The following is an 18,564-nucleotide window of genomic DNA, read 5'->3' on the forward strand; positions in this document are numbered from 1 at the left end:
GATTGATATTGAATTCCGATTAACATATTTACATATAAATATGCAAGTGTGTATATATATATAGATTTATGGCTTAACTTAAATAGATAACGATACTAGTTCAAAAGCATCTGTGATTTTATACATTTAGTTATATTTAGTAATATATGGTAGAATGCTACAGACAAATTTTGGTAGGCGTTAAAGGATTCATTAAAAGTTAACTAAAAAACTATATTCAATTTTCGATCCCAATCTGAATTAAAACGATGACGAGTTAAGCGTGGCTTGTTTTTTGATTTTTTTCTGTGTTTGGTTGCCCATCCCCATTTTTATGTGTTCTCTACACGGACACTGACAACTGGGGTGAGCCACCAGTGGATTCCGCCGTATTTTTCGCGTTCGTAATCAAACTTTGATGCGCAGTGGCCAACTTCAATACATGATTGGAAATGCTATCCACGACTAACGTATTCGGTGTCATAGTTATAACCTGGGGCTTTTGTCGCTTGTAGAATCGCTGATTGCTCTGGGGTGCCAAATATATCAGCTGTCGCGGATCCGATGTGTTAATCCACATTTCATCGTCCCTTGGTGACTTTAGTATTACATGATCCCCCGTATTGACGGCCACCAAATCTGAATCGAATTGTGGGGAAGGCAGACGATGAATGTGCAATACGCGGTGCGTTGGCGTGACGTGCGACAGCTCGCAGGCAATGATACGCAACTCCGGCCATTTGTTCGGCTCCTTGACATGTTGATACAACACAAGCAGGCTGCTCTGATCCATTTCAAAGCTTGGGAAATGCATAACACCCAGATTCTGTCCCAGATCGAAGCCCAAATCATAGTTCATTAACGTATCACCGCTTCGATGATCCCAAATGGTTATTCGCGTCTGTCCATAACCAATCAAGCGATCCTCCGTCAGACACTCAATGTGTTTCAACTCATGACGCAACTGTTTGAACTCCCGTATGCTGGCTAGTGTATCCAGCGTGGGTGTCAGCGAGTACTTGCAAATGCCAGCGCGCGGCTTGCCCACCATCAAATCCTGCTGCCAGGCCATAACAAAGTATCGCGACTCGGTTATGGTCGTGTAGATCACCTGATTCGACTCGCTAAATTGTAAACATTTGTAAATTATTTTGACGTTTATCGGGAGATATTTGCTTAGGACTCACCAATTGACTGCATCAAGATGCACCGAGTGCATCTTAGGGCGCAGCTCCTCGTCACAGTAGTAGTAGACATTCACATACAGCGACAAAAGGTTGCTCTCACGCTTATGATGATCCAGCGGATGGCTGCGCATCTCAATGTAAACGGGCGTCGAGTTGTGCGTGCACAGGCGATTATCGAACGGTGCGGGAATTTCAATGTCTAGGGAGAATATACAATAATATGAATATGTTAAAAAACTGAGCTGCAGGCATTGCTTACCGTTGGTAAGACGGCGTGTTCCGCCCAAAGGTATCCATCGCTGGGTAAGGCTGTCAGTGGATTTCTCCGAGTCCGCAGATGACTTGCGTGTTTTCTCATTTGTGTTCGAGCTAAAGACATCTAATCCGTGTTGTGGATGCGCCGGATCGTGGCCCTCATCCTTCTGCAGTACATTGAAAATTTTCGAGTACTTCCAAAACGAAACCAATTTCTCCTGCACCACAATGAGCTGATCGAGCTCATAGTATATGTAAAGCACCTTGCCATTCTTTCCCGCCAGCGGGTTTTGTAGCTCGGTCAAACCTTTCGTCAGCGACAAAAGGCAGCCTGGTTGCGTTGGGTGAACGTTTTGCATTTGTAATGCGTTGGCGTTCTGTGCTGTGCCAGCTACTTGGCGACATCGTCGAGAAAAGTGTGGCGTACGCTGTATGGATGGGGGTGTCGCTGGCGGATAGTTTAACGAAGGTTTGCTCAGTTGCGCAAAGGACGAGGTGACATCAAAGAAGCCATCCGGTTGCCTCTGGGGCTTTGGTGACTGTTGTTGCTGTTGCTGCTGGGGCTCTGTCTGTGCCATATCCTTGGGTTGGCACACAGCATTCACATAATGACGGACTGCCGCACTGTACATTGGCGGACTGACCATGGAGTTGTTTGTGATGAAGTCGTGTATGTCCATCTGCAGGTTGGGAGGCTGTTGCAACTGCGGCTTTGCCTTTAATTCAGGCACATTTGGGCCCACGTCAGTGTTCTCGGCTTCTTTCGGCGGTTCTTCTTTACTTCGTGCCGATGGCAGGGATTTGGTACGGAAACGTCTTCGCCTAACCACGACATTCGGCTCCACTACCGGCAGCCTGGGCTTCTTGGGCGTAGGCGGTGACGATTGCTCTGGACGATTACTCGTCGAGGTACCATAGGTGATTACCACTTGCTCCGGCGGCGGTGGCGTCTTTTTGACTTTTTTCTTCGGAGATTTGGTTGGTTTGGCAGCTGGTGCCGAGCCACCGGCTAGTCGCTTGCCTCGTCCGTTTGCCGCCACATCCGTCAGCTCGTAGCTCTTCAGCAGGCTGACCTTGCGATTTCGCAACAATTTCGAGTTCAGATGCGTCGTCGATCGCGTAACTAAATCACGTTCGTTCGGCGTAGTCGCGGTGGTGCCACCGCCGGTGGTTCGGCGACGCTTCGCTGTCTTTTCCATCTTTTTAAGCATCTTGCGCGACGGCCTGGCCTCTGGCGGCAGATCGGGTTTCCGTTTCTGCTGCAGGCGCTCCGGCGAGGGTGTCGTTGAGATCCTTGCAGCCGGTTTCGCAGGAGGCGACGGCGACGGCGTGGCATTATTCAAGGACTTCACAATGTAAATGGAAGGCTTTGTTTCGCGCGCCTGCCGCAGACGATTCTGCATGCACTCGTGCAGCTCTTTTTGGGCTGGTGCTGCCGAGGCATACACCTTGGCAAATGCCGCCTCCAAGGTCATCGAGTGGTAGTCGCTGGGAGCCAACCCAGAGGTGTTCTGAGGCTGCTGCTGATCATCAGACTGATGAGGATGGTAGTAGTACTCCACAGGGGCATCCGCCACTACAGACGGCCTTGGGTATATGAATGAATTGTTTGTTGCCGGAGGCATCAAGTTGCCGCTCAGACCCGTCTTTTTGGTGCTTATTGTGATGGCGTTATTGCTGATGGTGCTGCTATTATCGCTGATCAACTGCTGATTAAGGTTTTCATGGTGCTGTTGGCGTTGTTGCTCCTCTAGAAGATCGTGTTGTTGATCGTGCTGTTCATTCTGCTGCTGCTGGACCCGTTGCTGTTCCTGTTGTTGTTGCTGCTGCTGCTGCTGCCTTTCTCTTCGTTTCCCGCGAACATCGCTGCGCATCCGGTCCAGTTGCTGTTGCGTGCGCACACGCAGCGAGCGCCGCGCCACATTGCTGTTAGCCAGCTCCCGCATGGCATTGGCCACAGCATTGGCCGTTGCCAGCTCCGTGAGTCCAAGGTAATTGCAAAACTCGTGCTGCTCATAGAACTGTGTATCATTGTGGAATTCCACACTATTTGCGCGACCTATCCAATATTATAGGTTAGAGAAAGAAAGAAAAACAAAGAGTAACAGAGTCAGACAGAAAGTCACTAAACGATAAATGTTAAAGTCAGAAAACGTACCTGAGGAGACGCGTTGTGACTCCTGTTGCTGTTGCATCATTATGTGGCTCTGATCTCGTTCCCTGGCACCCGACAGTGCTCCATCCAGCTGATGCTGCCTAGTTTCCCCTTGGTGATTTTGATTGACAATCGAAGCATATTCATGGCATTCGTTATACTCCTGGTGCGCAGTGGTCGGCTCACAATTACCCAGGTCTGTCGTAGATGTTTCTTTTGTATCCACACGCAACGACAAAAAGTTTTGTGTCCTTGTTGGCTGATCGGATTTGCGTCTCAATTGGGGCACCAATGTGGTCGATGATGGATTAACCATTACCTCATAGCAATCATCATCGTCATCATCGTCGAGGATAATCAGTTCGGTCTGCTGCACCGGCACCGTGTGCAGTAGGCGTCTGTAGCATGGTCGCTTTTGCCTGACTGCATCGTCACTGGAGTACGGAGTGTCCGGTCCTACAGTTGCGTCCACCGCATCTTCCACTGGTTGCTCTTCCATGGCTTGCGTCATTTTCAAGAAATTTTGCCGCAAATATTCATGGAATTCGCCAAATGTTTGCTGCTTGCTTGGCTCAGCCTCGTGCTGTTGAAACACAGCCTCAAAGTTCTCCACATCCTCGACAGGCTCGCAGTTCTGCGCACAATTCCAACTGGTCACCTTCTCTTCGAGGCTCAACTGCGGCTGCGACTGGCATATATTGGCCAGCCGGCGATCCATCGCATCCGCGGAGAGCGTGTTCTTTAAGAGAGGCATATACTTCCGCTGCCTGGGCGGAGATTGCTCATCCGCTGTGCCCACATCATCGTCGTCGTAGTCATCATAGTCGCTGCCATTAGGTCTGGACGTGGAGCTTACTGGGAACTCTGTAGTGCTACTGTGTGGTATGTCAGGGGTAGCAGTAGCTGTAACTGCCGTAGCTTGCTGATCCCTATCATCATGCGGCTCCTCAATACTGCTAGAAATGTTGAGCTGCTGCTGTTGTTGCTGCTGATGATGATGTCCCAAGGCAGCATGTTGAAGCTCCAACTGCAAATTGTTCTCCTGCTCATTCTCTATACAATCGTCATCGCGGTCCTCCAGCTCGTGGTCGTACACCTCACAGATATCGGGTCGATCGTCCACATAGGAGTCACTCGCCTGATTTGGATCCTCTTCGACTCCATCGAGCAATAATTGTTGATGCTGCTGCTGGTGGTGCTGGGCGTGTTGCTGATGTTGGTGCTGTTGATCCAGGGCCGCATCACTGAGGTAAACATGGCTTTCCGTATTATGCCCCTCACACTCCTCGGCCGCACACATATCGTTGCAATAGTTGACGCCATTATTGAGACGCTCCTGCTCGTTTGCTGGCTGCAGACCCATCAGATAGGCACGCTCCATTTCATGATCCGTATGAACACCGTGGGCAGCCACTATAATCTCGCAGCAATGATCATCCGTTAGCAACACAACATTGTCATCATCATAAATGACGCAGTCGGCGTGCGGCTGCTCAATAACATTTTGGCAATCAAGGGCTACCTGCTCCTGGATCGGTTGATCCGACTCGGCTACATTGATGTTGCCATTTGTAAGCATATAGTTGGCGGATGTGCCTGCCTCCAGCACTGCTATTGGCGTACCTAAAATTTACAAGGGAATGAGATAAGCGCTGGAAAATGGTAGCTTTGTGGCTATCATACTTGTAATCGGGGTGTTAATATAACCATGATTCGACCGTTGGCATTCAATGAATTTATCCATATTGCGGAACATGCCATATATAAGTGAAGGGTTGCCCCCGTCCTCCGACGTGTCGCTGTAGTCGCGAAGCGTATCCTCGAAGCCTTTGAAGCCATTGCTATCGGAGTTAGCTAACAGGCTGCGTATTTCCGAATCATCCGATATAAACGGTAGCATGTTGTCCCGTGAAGGATCCACCTGCTGAGCATTCTCATTGGATTGTTGCACCAGTGTCGATTCCGCTAATGTCCGACCCACATCCGAATTTGATGTCACTTCTGCTGTGCCGGAGGTCGGCGGTGAGAAAATGTCAAGCAATCGCTCCTCGGCCGCAGCGTACTCCTTTCGAGAAGCTCCTCCAGTTACTGTTCTCCGCCTGGGCATTTTTGTGTGTTATGAAATTTACTGAGCACCGCCAATTGAGGGAAGCAACCAACACTTCGCCACTAGCTCACGATGCAGCGTTTTAAGCAAAGAAAACGTTTGAGACAATTTTGTAAATAATAGTTTTCGGAATTTAGCACGTGAAATTTAAATAAAATAAGTTAATCGCTCGGTTCTGCCCTCTACACAATGCCGAAATCGAATCTGACATGATGCGCGTAGGTTTGTTTGTTTATTAAATGTAATGCATACGCATACATCTTATATTATTTCATTTTTTCTCTATTTTAAGAACACACGAAAAACAAATTTCTTTGATAGCAACAAATCGCGGCACTTGTCGGTATGTGAAGAAGAAGCATTGCGTATCGTTTATGCGTCGCCCTTTATCGAGATTTTGTATTCACACAAAATTACTAGAATTCTATTATTGGTCAATTTTTATTGCTTTCGACTTGATTTAAACATTTTATTATATTATGTTTGTGAATAATAAAACAAAATCAGTAGTTATCAATTATTTAAACATATTTATTTTGTAATCAGTGTTATTGCGAATTAATATTAAGCTAAAAACTTCCCAATTGAGATGTAAACATTTCATGCGATTGGCATTTATTTTTGGTATTTTATGCGTTTCAGAGATTCGTCCACTCTGGCAATCAGCTGTTAGTTTTGTTTAAGGCAACGTAAATTGAGCAATACGTTTGTAGAACGACTAGAACATCAAAATTACACACACTTGAGAAAACCGAGGCGTTCGCGCGCTGATAAGCAAAACAAAAACTAAGTAGTTGCTTCGGGACTGTCGAAATAAAAATATTAAACGTACTCATAACTCGACACAAACAACTTTAGGCGCTCGAACTGTGCACGTCGCCTCCGTTTCGTCATATAATAATCAATGTGCTTTTAGTTCGGTATTTTCAGTGTATATTTAAAATCTACATATATAAATATACATATATATGTATTATTCGTGATTCTGGTTTAGGACAATCTTTAGTCGAAAAGGAAAATTCTAAAATAAATAATAATGAGTGACAAATTAGTGAACGGTACTTGCAGCAGCAACGGCAATGGCAATGGCAACGGCGATGCCAGCAACAAAAAATGCAACGGTACAAGAAAGGAAGTGCGCGTATGGTGCGATGGCTGGTGAGTCAGTTTGTTGATGTCTAACTTACATACATACATACATAAAAATAATATGTGTGTAACTGCATGAGACGACTATCTGTTGAAATATTTTAGGTGCATAGTTGAATAAATATAATAATATACAATTATATTTAATTTCTATTTCAACGGTATTTGAATTTCGATTGCGTCAATCTTATCAATACAAATAGTTTGTAAATATAGTGCGTCTACAGATCGATTAGCCATTCATTTGAATTAAAATAGGTCCAAGGTCAGAACTAAAAGCGAAACCCGTGTTACTTATTAAGTTATTCCATACATATTTATACAATCACGACGTAGTATTGCAAATAGGCGAAGCAATAGCCAATAATTTATCTAATTCTCTACAGCATTCATTGCGTTTGATTATCATTATTATATTCTCCACGCAGCCCGTTAGACCGGTTTCTTCGTCTGTCCTCTGATCGGGCTAGACATATGTATAATTATTCTTTGTGATATGCAGCATATAAAGTCTTATTACCCACATACATATAGATATGTATATATATAAATATATATATATATATATGTGTGTATGCCTGTCCGTATGTATATGCAAATGTCAATCAAAAGAGACTTCCGCAACTGCTCTCTTCTGCTTTGACATCCTCTGTCCCTCTCACTCTCTCTCTTTCTCGCATATGCCTTTAGAACAGATGCACACGCCCAAGCATAGCAGCATCGCGTGATTCTCTGTATGTACACAATGCTGCGTACATCTGTGGCACCAGCATAGCCTCAGTTCTTCACACTCGTTAACGTCATCCCCTCGTTTCGGTTTACGCCTCGCACGTTTCTTTCAGACATTACATGGTTTACGTGGCCTTACGTTGACTGTGGGCCGGTCGGCATCTGCCCAACCATCACGTGATTCTCTTTGCGCGCATGCTCCACGCTCGCCAACTTGGGCGGCCTACTTTTGGTCTGCCGGACGCACGCCATTGACCCAAGTTGTAAATCGACGACGTCATTGTCGGCGTATTTATAATTTCCAATACATATGTACATACGCAGGAGCCAATTTACCTACACCTGTGTGAAAATGTATGCAAATAATACTATTTGTTCCACTCTGTATTTTTCAATTTATAATATGTTATACTATTATATTTTATCATACCGAAATCATTATTTTATAGATTTTTTTAAATAAAACTAAGAGCTATATATATTTTTGCAAGTTAGGAATAATCAAATATTTTATTGCAAACACAAACCTGTTCAATGATTACAGGATATATTCTATTACAGCATTGCAATTTGCATATTTTGTGTTTGCTCGTTTGCATAATTAAATTGACATTTCGCATTGTAGTCAAGGTCAGCGGTCAAAGCAAATCACCAGTGAAACTTTCTAAAGGGCAAACTGTAAATAAAAACTTTAAATTCGCTTGTATATATAAGCACACATACTTACTTATATATTGAGTTCACAATTATATATATATATGCATCTTTTTTAAAGAACACTTGACTAAATATTTATTATAATTTATTTTTGAAATACAGAAAAGAAACAATATATTTATTTTTTCACTTTAAATTCAATGTAAGCTCATACTTTACATACTGCAGCTTAAAATGTTAACAAGTTCAGTTAGTCGAGCAATCTGCATTAAAAATTAGGGTATCATAATGTCAACGCATGTGTGATATGATATAGCACTCCTGTCGTAAATGATAAGCTGAGTGAGTGCTATAAATATAATATGGTAAGTTTATCGGACGACAACTATCTATACCAAATATTTAGAGGCTCACATACAAACACATATGTACATATCATATGGCATATATGTTGTTAAAACTATATAAAAGGTAGTTCCCCGATAATGCACATACAAATATAGATTAAGTTTATTTCGAACTATATTAGCTGACTCACGAAAAAAGGAATTTTTTATGTATTTAAAAATATGATTTTCTATCAACCTTTACATACATCTGTATCTATGTATGTATGTATGTATGTATAAGTGTATAACCTTTTATAACGATTTAAATAGGCCAGAGTCTTTCGAGCACGTTTTAGAAAGCCGTTTTTATAACGGAACACTTTCCCGGTACATTGAATGATTAGTAGTGCCACATGAGCCGCAGCAGCAGCAGCCCCTTGATGATCTGGGGTCAATGAGCGTTGCTCGTGGGGATGGCTATGCGCAGATAGGAGATAAGGAGAATCATGCGAAATCCATTCAGAACCAGCTGTGCCCCATCCCCAGATCAGCTCAGCTCGGCCTAGCCGATGCTATAAATAAATAACAAAAATGTATACACATTCATGTGAGACGTGGCCCTTTAATCTCTAGCAATTGAAACGGTTTCCCATCGATAGGAAAGATCATTGACGCAAACGTTAGGATGCATTGTGGATTGCTCAAGAATTTTTTTTTTTATTTCGTGTCAATGAACTTGTGTCGTCCAAAATCAATTGTAAACCTTTTGGGGCATCCGTTGCGCCTCCCTCAGCATATACTTATTTGTATATATATATATATATATATATATATATATGTAAATAAATATGTAGGTATGGAATGCGCCTTCGTCGTTATTCCTGTGGTTCGGTTATCGCGGGAGCGCAAATTCTACTCTGAATCGCGTGATATTTTCTTAATCAGTGGCGGTCAGCGTAACTCAATTGATTAAAAGCCCCAGTATGTGCTCCGTGCTATACTTAATCCTCCACACATGTGTACTATAGACGTAGCAGCTATATATATAGATAATTCCATTCGGCACAGATTTCTTGGGTGTCGCAAAATCTCCGGGAGCAAAGGTTCTTCGTTGGTTGGTTCACATTGTTGTTTTTATGAATGATGATTGGACCACACTCTGCTCTGTCTACCAAAAATCCATTTTGTTGTTAAGGCCGTCTTCAGAACGTTATCGGATCAATTGAATGACGTCGTTCAGCATCACAGTTTGTTTGATCGCCCCGCCGTGTGACTAGTTGAAATTATAAAATGCTATAGCTAATCTATGTAGGTATTTTGTGGGCCTTGGTCATGTTTTGACGTTCTATACTCACTGCTTACATAATGTCATTACATTTGCCAGTGTTCCCCATCGTCTAGTAATAGACGTGGCTCAGTCTGACTTTTCGATATAGGTGACGTCGTGGCTTGCTATCTAGATTGACTCACCTGGCAATCGCCTGGAATTCGATTCGCATGCTTACTGTCGTGAGTTAAGTGAGTGACTTATCACTTGTTATATATGTATATACATATAACACCTATGGTACATTCATTCTTTTCGGCTTCGTGAGTAGAGTCTCTTGCATAAACAATAATTAATTATTTGCAATTAGCTGGCCTCGTCACGTTGATATATCATGTATTCAGTTATCTACAACAGTTTCTGCAAATAATTTAAGACATATTGCTATAGATTATATTGTTTTGGTTTTGGCAAGCTTTAAACATCCGTTTAAAAGTATGTAGTATTTTTTAATAATAATCACTGTATACTCTACTCCATTGGGTGTTCCTTTGTAATACGCTAGCTTAGCTAACTCTTGGATAGCAATAAAATACCAGCAATATTTACACGAAAGTTAAAATTGGCAAATGTTGCATTAAAACGTATTGGCACGTACAAAACATTCGGCAAGAACTTGTCATGTGCTGGCTAGAAATGCGCTTGGATTCCCGCATTCCAATTATATATAAATATATATATGCATATACATATATGACAAATGAATGCACAAATCAATGGAAATCATCATGTCTCACACAGTAGCATCTCTTGCTGTTGTGGCGATTCACAACTGATGATCGTGTCCAAAGTGCGACGTTGGCGACGCTCGACAAAGAAAGAAAAAGTGGAGCGATTCGAGCAAGTGGCGTCCGTCTTTGGAGGCCAGACATTGACTTATTCGCACTTTGAGTTTGATTTGCGCCTCTCCGGCTTTGTTTGCTTTACGCAAGTGCTTGTCCCTAAGCATATTCATTGTTCGTTTGAATATTTGTAATTAAAGTCTCAATAGTTAATTGAATAGTGTGGTTTGTCTGCCATTTGCTTAACTGCGCAACATTCTATTGTTTTTTGTTTGTTTCCATTGACACTTTTGGAGGTATATGTCAAAAGTCACACAGGCTGTGATTGTTTTTCCGCTTAGCCAACAGTTTTTTCATTAATTGTCGCCGGGGAGGTATATGAACCCGGCTCTGAATGGAAAACTTTGCCGTCCGTGTGCTAATACAGTTGCTATACTCGGCTTCAGGGTTATCTGCTACATTTAGCTAGTGTTACACATGAATCAGTCGTCAGGGATCGCATCATATTTGATTACAACAAGGTCGTTTCAGTTCACTGAAAACTTGAGCTCAATCAACTCTGAATAATATTGTAAATGGTATTAGCTAGCTAACTAATTGAAAGATCTATCAATGGACTTTTACTCTTTATTCTATCTAAATCTAATTTATAATAATCTTATTTATAATAATAATATAATAATATTTTAAATAGTATAAGCATTAGGGCTGATTGACAGATCTGTAAAAATACTTTTACTTTATTGTGTCGTCAATTGGTTAGGCCAATTGGAAACGAATACTATTGTAAATTATATTAGTTTAGCCATAATGCTAGACTAATAGAAAAATCTAATAGACTTTTACCGTATCTGAAACCAATTGGAAAATGAAGCTAAGTGACCCTGAGCTATATTTAAATGGAATTTTCTAGCTATAAGGCTCAAGACCTTTAATTTATTCTATCATCTTTTCCCAATTTGAAACTTAATTAGCTGACCGCCACGTGCTACGTTCCTTCTATAATAGATAAGGTCTACACAATTAGAGTTTTCTAAATGTTTTGTTTTTCTTTCTATTCCGGCTAAATTGATAAGGGAATGCAATGTGTTTTATCTGGGGGCGGAAACAAGATACAACTACTAGAACAGCTAAAACGTGAATTCAAATTAATGAATGCTTGTTTTTTAAAATTGACAGCTATGATATGGTCCACTTTGGGCATGCCAATTCACTTCGACAAGCCAAGGCACTTGGCGATAAAGTAATTGTCGGCATTCACACCGATGAGGAGATCACCAAACACAAGGGACCGCCCGTTTTCACCGAGGAGGAGCGCGTCAAAATGGTGAAGGGCATTAAGTGGGTCGACGAGGTGGTTCTCGGTGCGCCCTACGTGACCACTCTCGAGGTCCTCGATCAAAATGACTGTGATTTCTGTGTGCATGGCGGTAAGTGGCCTATCAGTAATGTATCTCTACATTTACTAATTGCTGTTGACTTCATCATAGATGACATCACGATGACTGCCGAGGGTGTCGACACATATCATCTGGTCAAGTCGGCCAACCGTTATAAGTGAGTCACTCACACATATCGAAGGTGTAATCTATAGCTAATCTTACACTCTTTCACGCTCTCCCTCTCTGCTCGTCACAGGGAAGTGAAGCGCACCGCTGGCGTTTCGACCACAGACCTGGTGGGTCGCATGTTGTTGCTAACACGCAACCACTTCCGTCAAGGCTCCGCCGAATATGATATCGAGAAAGAAGGTAGCAGTATATGCGTGTCATTTTGATTAATTAATAAGCTATAAGTTGCGTTCTTTTATGTGCATCTACCTCATCAGCCAGCTGTTACTCTCATATACACACATACGGTTAACTAACCAACTCTAATAATTAATGTTGCTTTGGACACTCTCTTTTCTTTTATGTCTATTTTCTGGTACTTTCCACTTAACGATACTTTTATTTCGCTGCATGCTCAAATTAACACACACACACACGAGACAACAAAAACACATTCAAAATCCAAGATCCAAATATGAGGAGAGAAGCAAAGCTATAACTTCTTAATGTTAAGACACATACTTTTATATTTAATATAAACCTTAATGGGGTACGCACGCTTTGCTTTTAGTTGGTTGAATAATTTCCCCGTTAGAATCTGTCTACATAGTCCGTAGCGATCTTTTCAACCTGTAACAAAATAAAAAAAATAAAAACATTTGCTTTATTTTGCTCTCTATATCTTTACTATTTCTCTTCTTTTTATTTCTATGTGCGCACTGTTTACCACTAACCAAAACTCTAAAAAATAAAAAAACCTATGAACTAAAATCTCAAAATCCCGTGCGTGCTGTGCTGCCCCGCGTTCGAAACAAAATGAATGTCCTTGAAAAATATATTTATATATGAAACCTGCAATCAAATGAAATCGAAATGAAATATCAAATCAATCAAAATCTAACTGTAATTTGCGCTATGTACTGTAATGCCCATATCTCTCCAATCAAAAAACAAAAACCAAAAATTCGAACATTTCCAAATTTGATAATCAATAAAACAGCAAAACTTTTAAAAATTCAACAACTGCAATCCCGTTTAGGTTCATCGAACATGGGTCAGGATTCGGCAGCCAAGAGTCCCTGGACCGGTTGCAGCCAGTTTTTGCCTACAACACAGAAGATAATCCAGTTTAGCGATGGCAAATCACCAAATCCCGGCGATAAGATTGTAAATATAAACACAATTAATATTTATTTGTTGCATTGCGTTAACTGTTGTTTCGTACTCAGGTTTATGTGGCTGGCGCATTTGATCTCTTTCACGTGGGTCATTTGGATTTTCTGGAAAAGGCTAGAAAATTGGGCGACTATTTGATTGTCGGCCTCCATACAGATCCCGTTGTCAATTCTTATAAGGGCAGCAACTATCCCATTATGAATCTGCATGAGCGCGTGCTTAGCGTTTTGGCCTGCAAAGTAAATAGTGCAAAGAGGACAAGCTCATGTCTCGTGTCTGTACTAATATCTGCTTTCTCTGCATTCGCAGTTTGTCAACGAGGTGGTCATTGGTGCACCCTACTGTGTCACTGAGGAGCTTCTGGATCACTTCAAGATAGACGTTGTTTGCCATGGACGCACACCGATCAGTCTGGAGGATGGGAAAGTTGATCCATACGCTGTGCCCAAGACTCGAGCCATCTTTGAGCTGATCGACTCTGGCAACGATATGACCACGGAGCGCATTGTGGAGCGCATAATATTGCATCGGCTGGAGTACGAGCGCCGGAATCAAGCCAAAGAAAAGAAGGAAATCGAAGCGTTCGAGGCGCTGCAGCGACAAAAGCAAACGCAAAAGGCGGGTTAGACTCGATTTTAATACAATAGACAATGTTCTTTTTAGCTACCATCTTTCTCGTTAAGTATGTTTCGTTTTATCGTTGTCAATTCTTTTGCATTTCGTTTTGTTTTTGTGTTGGGCATTTGCGAAAGCAAACGCAGCAGCGGGCCCCGAATGTTGCATGCCCCACAGCACACACATTCACCGCTCACATTCACACATACACAGCTGTATACAAACTTGATGTATACATATATAACACCATATATAGTAGCTTATCAAATCTAAATTGTACGTATGTAGGCTCAAAATTTGTAAATTCTTTTACTATTTCTTAAGTGTAACGAGTGCGAACTCAACAAAATTGTACGAAATATATTTAAGTAAAATCTATAACAAACCAATGTTAGTGAATTATTGTTTATATTCACCAACAATCTAATCAATAATTGGAGATGCTAGCGGCTAGCTTTTGGAGCCAGCTTGCAGCTTCGATCGAGCGTAATCTCTACAATTGTGTTTGCTGTATGAATTCCTTAGTTCAAATCTATGTCTGTGTACCATTATGTTTGCATGTGTTTAGTTTGTTAAACAATATGTCATTAAACTATTGCCAAAAACAATAAAAACTATTTATAGCCTAGAGGTCATTTTATTGATTAATGTATAAATGGAATAAGTTAAGCTCTAACTGAATCTGTCAAATTCTCTGCTCGCCCATAATATGCAGTTCCACTTTGAGGATCTGCTCACCCTCACTTTTTGCCATTAGCTCCCGCAAATCCTGTAAGCTAATGACAACTACGTTGAAGTCCGTTTTGATTAAATCACGGCATGGCGTTGGCTTTATACCAGATGCCGGCAATTGACGCGATTGCAGTCGCTTGGAATAGTACCGTGTCGATTTGGCGGGCTGTACTACACAGCGTAACGATACGGTCACGCCCTGCATCGGGGTCGCTACCCAAATGGCAACAACATCATCGATTTGCTTACGGTGCCAAAGTAATGCATGTCGCGTACGGCAAGCAAAGAGCAGTAGGACGCCGTGCTGGGAGTACTTGCGATATTCCTTTGGCAGCAATGTATTGCGCGGACATTTGAGGGGGTTCAGACCAAAACGCTGATAGCCATAGACACTCAGCAGAGTGTTTACATCATAGTCGAGATAACTTAGGTTGCAAGAGGCACGCAAGGTTTGCTTTTCAACAGGAAATGGCACGTCCACGAAGGGGACACCTAGTCGGCGCATATGCACATTTATATAATGAGAGAGCCAACCATTCGGATCTAATGTACATTCGCACCCGTGGCATGGACACGAAATCATTTTCAGGCGCGCCCATTCTGATTTCTGATCCGGAATTACATAAAGTGGGGGATGGCGGTCTCGATCTATAATGGACTCATACCGACTTAACTGCACAATCTTAAAATCTGTCGACGCAACCGCCACCGGCAGGCGATAGTTGGAGAAATGTTTGGTGAATAACAAATGCTTGGTGTGTTCCAAACGTTTGATGTGCTTTTCTTTCCGGCGTTGCCTTCGCTTGCTGCTGCTGGATTCGGGAAAATCGTCAGCGTCGAAGCCAATGGGAATTCTATTGGACGAGCTGACGGGTTGCATTGTTAGGCCCTTTGAAATTTTATTACCACATAATTTAGAAACAACAAAAATAAAAACAAAATTTGTAAAACCTAAATATTTTACATCTAGGCTTGAAATAAAAATTGACGTTGATTGAAATTCAAAACGCAAACATTTTACGCGGGCAAGATTCAATACTGAATAACAGCTGACAGATTAACAGCACTGTTCGTCAACAGCTGATTTCCGACATCATTATTGAATGCGTTTAACAGCACTGAATTTATTTTAGTTGTGAGTTTCAATAATTCTCAACCGGTTCAAACCATGAAATGGTGTAGTGCTGTGAGTTTAGCAATGTAGAGTTATCGCTTCTCGGCCTTATGGCTAAGATCAAAGTGTAGTATCTGTTCTTATCAGCTTAACATCTGATAGTTTCTCCATTGGAGAACAACAAATGTTAAACTGATTTTTGGAAATAGACGGAGTGCTAGGGGCTTGCTCCACCTCTGTCGCGGGTTGGCCCGGTATTGCAGTACCGCCGGGATTCGGCCCAACTAAGAAATAAATATAACAGTTGTTAACAGTAGTAGGGTTTGTTAACGACCAAGTGAAATTATAGCGGCATCTCAGGGATGCGAAGTTAACCTTTTGTTGTCCTGTTTCGTCCGAAAAGAATGACAAACGTCCTCATCTGCGGAATAGTCAATAGAGTTGTTTTCCTGATTTCTGTTTTTTTTTTGTGTCCACAAAAATAAATGGCATCATTTGTAAATTATAATATAATATAATTAAGTTTAATACAATATAAATTATAAAGTTATTAAAGAATTAAATTCCATAGTAAGCCATCACTGCAGCTAATGCGTGTTTGTGCGTGCGTTCGTAGGGCTGCGCGTGTGCGTGTGTGTGTGCAAGCAGTGTTGCCAGGTTTTGAGACATAAAAATAGCAAAATCGTCTCTAAAAAATAGCTGAAAATAGATAAACAAATTTTAAAATAGCTTACAAAATAGCTGAAACCTTTATGCATTATGCATTTACTTTAAATTTTATTTTTAAATGTTATTTAATAATGTTACAATTTGGTCCACATCCAAATCATCATCAGAATTATATTTTTGATTAACTGGAATCATTTTTAAATATTTGGAAGGCACGGTATAATCATGGCAGCATTTGCCATTGCTGCGCAAGAAGAATTAGCGATGGTATAAATTCACAACTAGTGATGGTATAAGTACGACAAAGTCGTGGTGGTAGTATCGCGCATATCATTACGTACAATTTGGGACTTAATCGAAAAATGTTTTTTTTTTTTGCTTTAAATAATAAAATCAAATTCAAAATATTCGTTTGTAAAATAGCTAAATTTATAGCTAATAGCATTTTCAAAATTTTCATAGCATTTAGGGTTCAAAAATAGCTAAAAATGCTATTAAATAGCTAATCTGGCAACACTGTGTGCAAGTGCGAATAATTATTGAAATATAAGAGTTGCTCGAAGAGCTCAGGGGATCTCGTAGTCGAGCAGTCTCGACTAGAGCTTTCTCTTGTTTATGTTTGTTTGTTTTTAGACTCATTCACGAAAGTGAAATGAGTATATTGGCTTTGTGCAATGTCCGTCTTGCTGTCCGTCCGTCTGTCCGTATGAACGCAATCTATTTCGGCGCTATTGAAGCTAAAGACTTGAAATTTGGAACACATACTCGTGTATATCTCCGATTTATAAAGTGTTAAAATTTTCCCGATCCGCCTACTAGGGGCGTGGCAAATCGGAAAATGCATTTTCCGATATACCAGAAATCATGTTTGTTGAAGAGCTAGAAAGCTGAAATTTGGTATGTAGGTCCGCGCCGACCACCCAAGATCACAAGCTATGGCGGATATATCTCCGCCCATTAGGGGCGTGGCAAATCGGACAAAACTGTATCTCCTAAAGTTATAAACTTAGAATGCTGAAATTTTGCACGTAAGCTAATGTTTTAATTCTATGAAGATGGGTGAAAAAATTATATATCTACGCCCACTAGGGGCGTGGCAAATCGGACCTGAAGATATAGTGATTTTTCGAATTCTGCTATATTTTAGGCACTATTGATGCTAGAGATCTGAAATTTTGTATATATACGCGGGTTGATCACCCAAGTCCAACGAGCTATGGTAGATATATGTCCGCCTATAGGGGGCGTGGCAAACCGCAAAAGTTTATATCTGCTACAGTTCAAGAGCTAGAAGCTTCAAATTTGGATAGTTAAGTTAAGTTTTTAAGTCTCTTTAGGGGCGTGGCATATCGAAAAATACCCTGTAATTTTCACATTTTTTGAGCGTAAGAATTCAAATTTTGCATTTAGGTAACTGGTTGCTCGTTCTAAGAACTGGCTAAAATTGAGGAGCCGACGGCCACTAGGGGCGTGGCAATCGGCATTTACAGTGCCCGAATTGCGACATTTATATGCGTCAGTCATCTATTTATGTATATGTACACATAAGTAGGCTTATAGGCATTGATAGCACGGAAGGAAACATTTTTATAAAATTAATAAAATATAAAAAAGCTAAAATAACAAAAATTTGCAATTTACAAAAAAATGTTTTCAGCGGGATTTGAACTCGCACCCAACCCAAACAGCATGTTTGTCAAAATAGCTAAAATAAAGATCGCCGGCGCTTCAGCCTACAGCACCACCGCGTCGTTTCGATCAATAGTAGTTAAAATGAAATCACATTATTGTTATGACGCCACATATCAAAGAAAAGCCAGTGTAGCGGCTGGAAATTCAAAAACAATGCAAAGACAAATCAATCGCAACGGGATTCTTAGAATATGCTAGAGCACGCATTTATGTGTACATACATACACACATACAAATGAGCGCGTGTATAAGGCTGGAATGCTTGATGCTATGCGCGCAGGCAAACATATATAATTATATATACATATGTATGTATTTGCGTATATGTATTTGAGGGCTATTTAAGAAGAACAAATTTAA

General features: G+C 41.3%; 3 protein-coding genes and 1 non-coding gene across 5 annotated transcripts; 2 read left to right on the forward strand and 2 right to left on the reverse strand.

The window, feature by feature from the left end:
- Positions 1–111: 111 nt before the first annotated feature.
- On the reverse strand, positions 112–6,027 carry LOC6576870. Its single transcript, XM_002002818.4, has 5 exons — positions 5,260–6,027; positions 3,580–5,199; positions 1,426–3,480; positions 1,167–1,365; positions 112–1,103 (listed from the first exon to the last, which is right to left on the reverse strand). The coding sequence occupies exons 1-5, from the start codon at positions 5,681–5,683 to the stop codon at positions 323–325; spliced, it is 5,079 nt and encodes a 1,692-aa protein (XP_002002854.1). The 5' UTR covers positions 5,684–6,027; the 3' UTR covers positions 112–322.
- A 324-nt stretch (positions 6,028–6,351) lies between these two features.
- LOC6576871 (ethanolamine-phosphate cytidylyltransferase) lies at positions 6,352–14,625 on the forward strand. 2 transcript variants are annotated; one of them, XM_015165403.3, is made up of 7 exons: positions 6,352–6,841; positions 11,836–12,086; positions 12,147–12,213; positions 12,295–12,407; positions 13,207–13,373; positions 13,436–13,621; positions 13,692–14,625. In XM_015165403.3, the coding sequence occupies exons 1-7, from the start codon at positions 6,720–6,722 to the stop codon at positions 14,007–14,009; spliced, it is 1,224 nt and encodes a 407-aa protein (XP_015020889.1). In that variant the 5' UTR covers positions 6,352–6,719; the 3' UTR covers positions 14,010–14,625. The 2 variants fall into 2 exon arrangements, with proteins under 2 accessions (XP_015020889.1, XP_002002855.1); XM_002002819.4 differs by having other exon boundaries at positions 6,353–6,841; positions 13,246–13,373.
- Positions 14,615–15,747, reverse strand: LOC6576872. The gene has a single exon (XM_002002820.4). The coding sequence runs from the start codon at positions 15,607–15,609 to the stop codon at positions 14,683–14,685; it is 927 nt and encodes a 308-aa protein (XP_002002856.1). The 5' UTR covers positions 15,610–15,747; the 3' UTR covers positions 14,615–14,682.
- Positions 15,748–15,937: 190 nt separating this feature from the next.
- LOC6576873 lies at positions 15,938–16,132 on the forward strand. The gene has a single exon (XR_047549.2). It is a non-coding gene; the product is annotated as a U2 spliceosomal RNA (small nuclear RNA).
- The last annotated feature ends 2,432 nt before the right edge of the window (positions 16,133–18,564 follow it).

Source organism: Drosophila mojavensis, unplaced genomic scaffold, assembly GCF_018153725.1.
Source record: "Drosophila mojavensis isolate 15081-1352.22 unplaced genomic scaffold, ASM1815372v1 contig_36, whole genome shotgun sequence".
In the NCBI taxonomy this organism is placed as follows: domain Eukaryota; kingdom Metazoa; phylum Arthropoda; class Insecta; order Diptera; family Drosophilidae; genus Drosophila; species Drosophila mojavensis.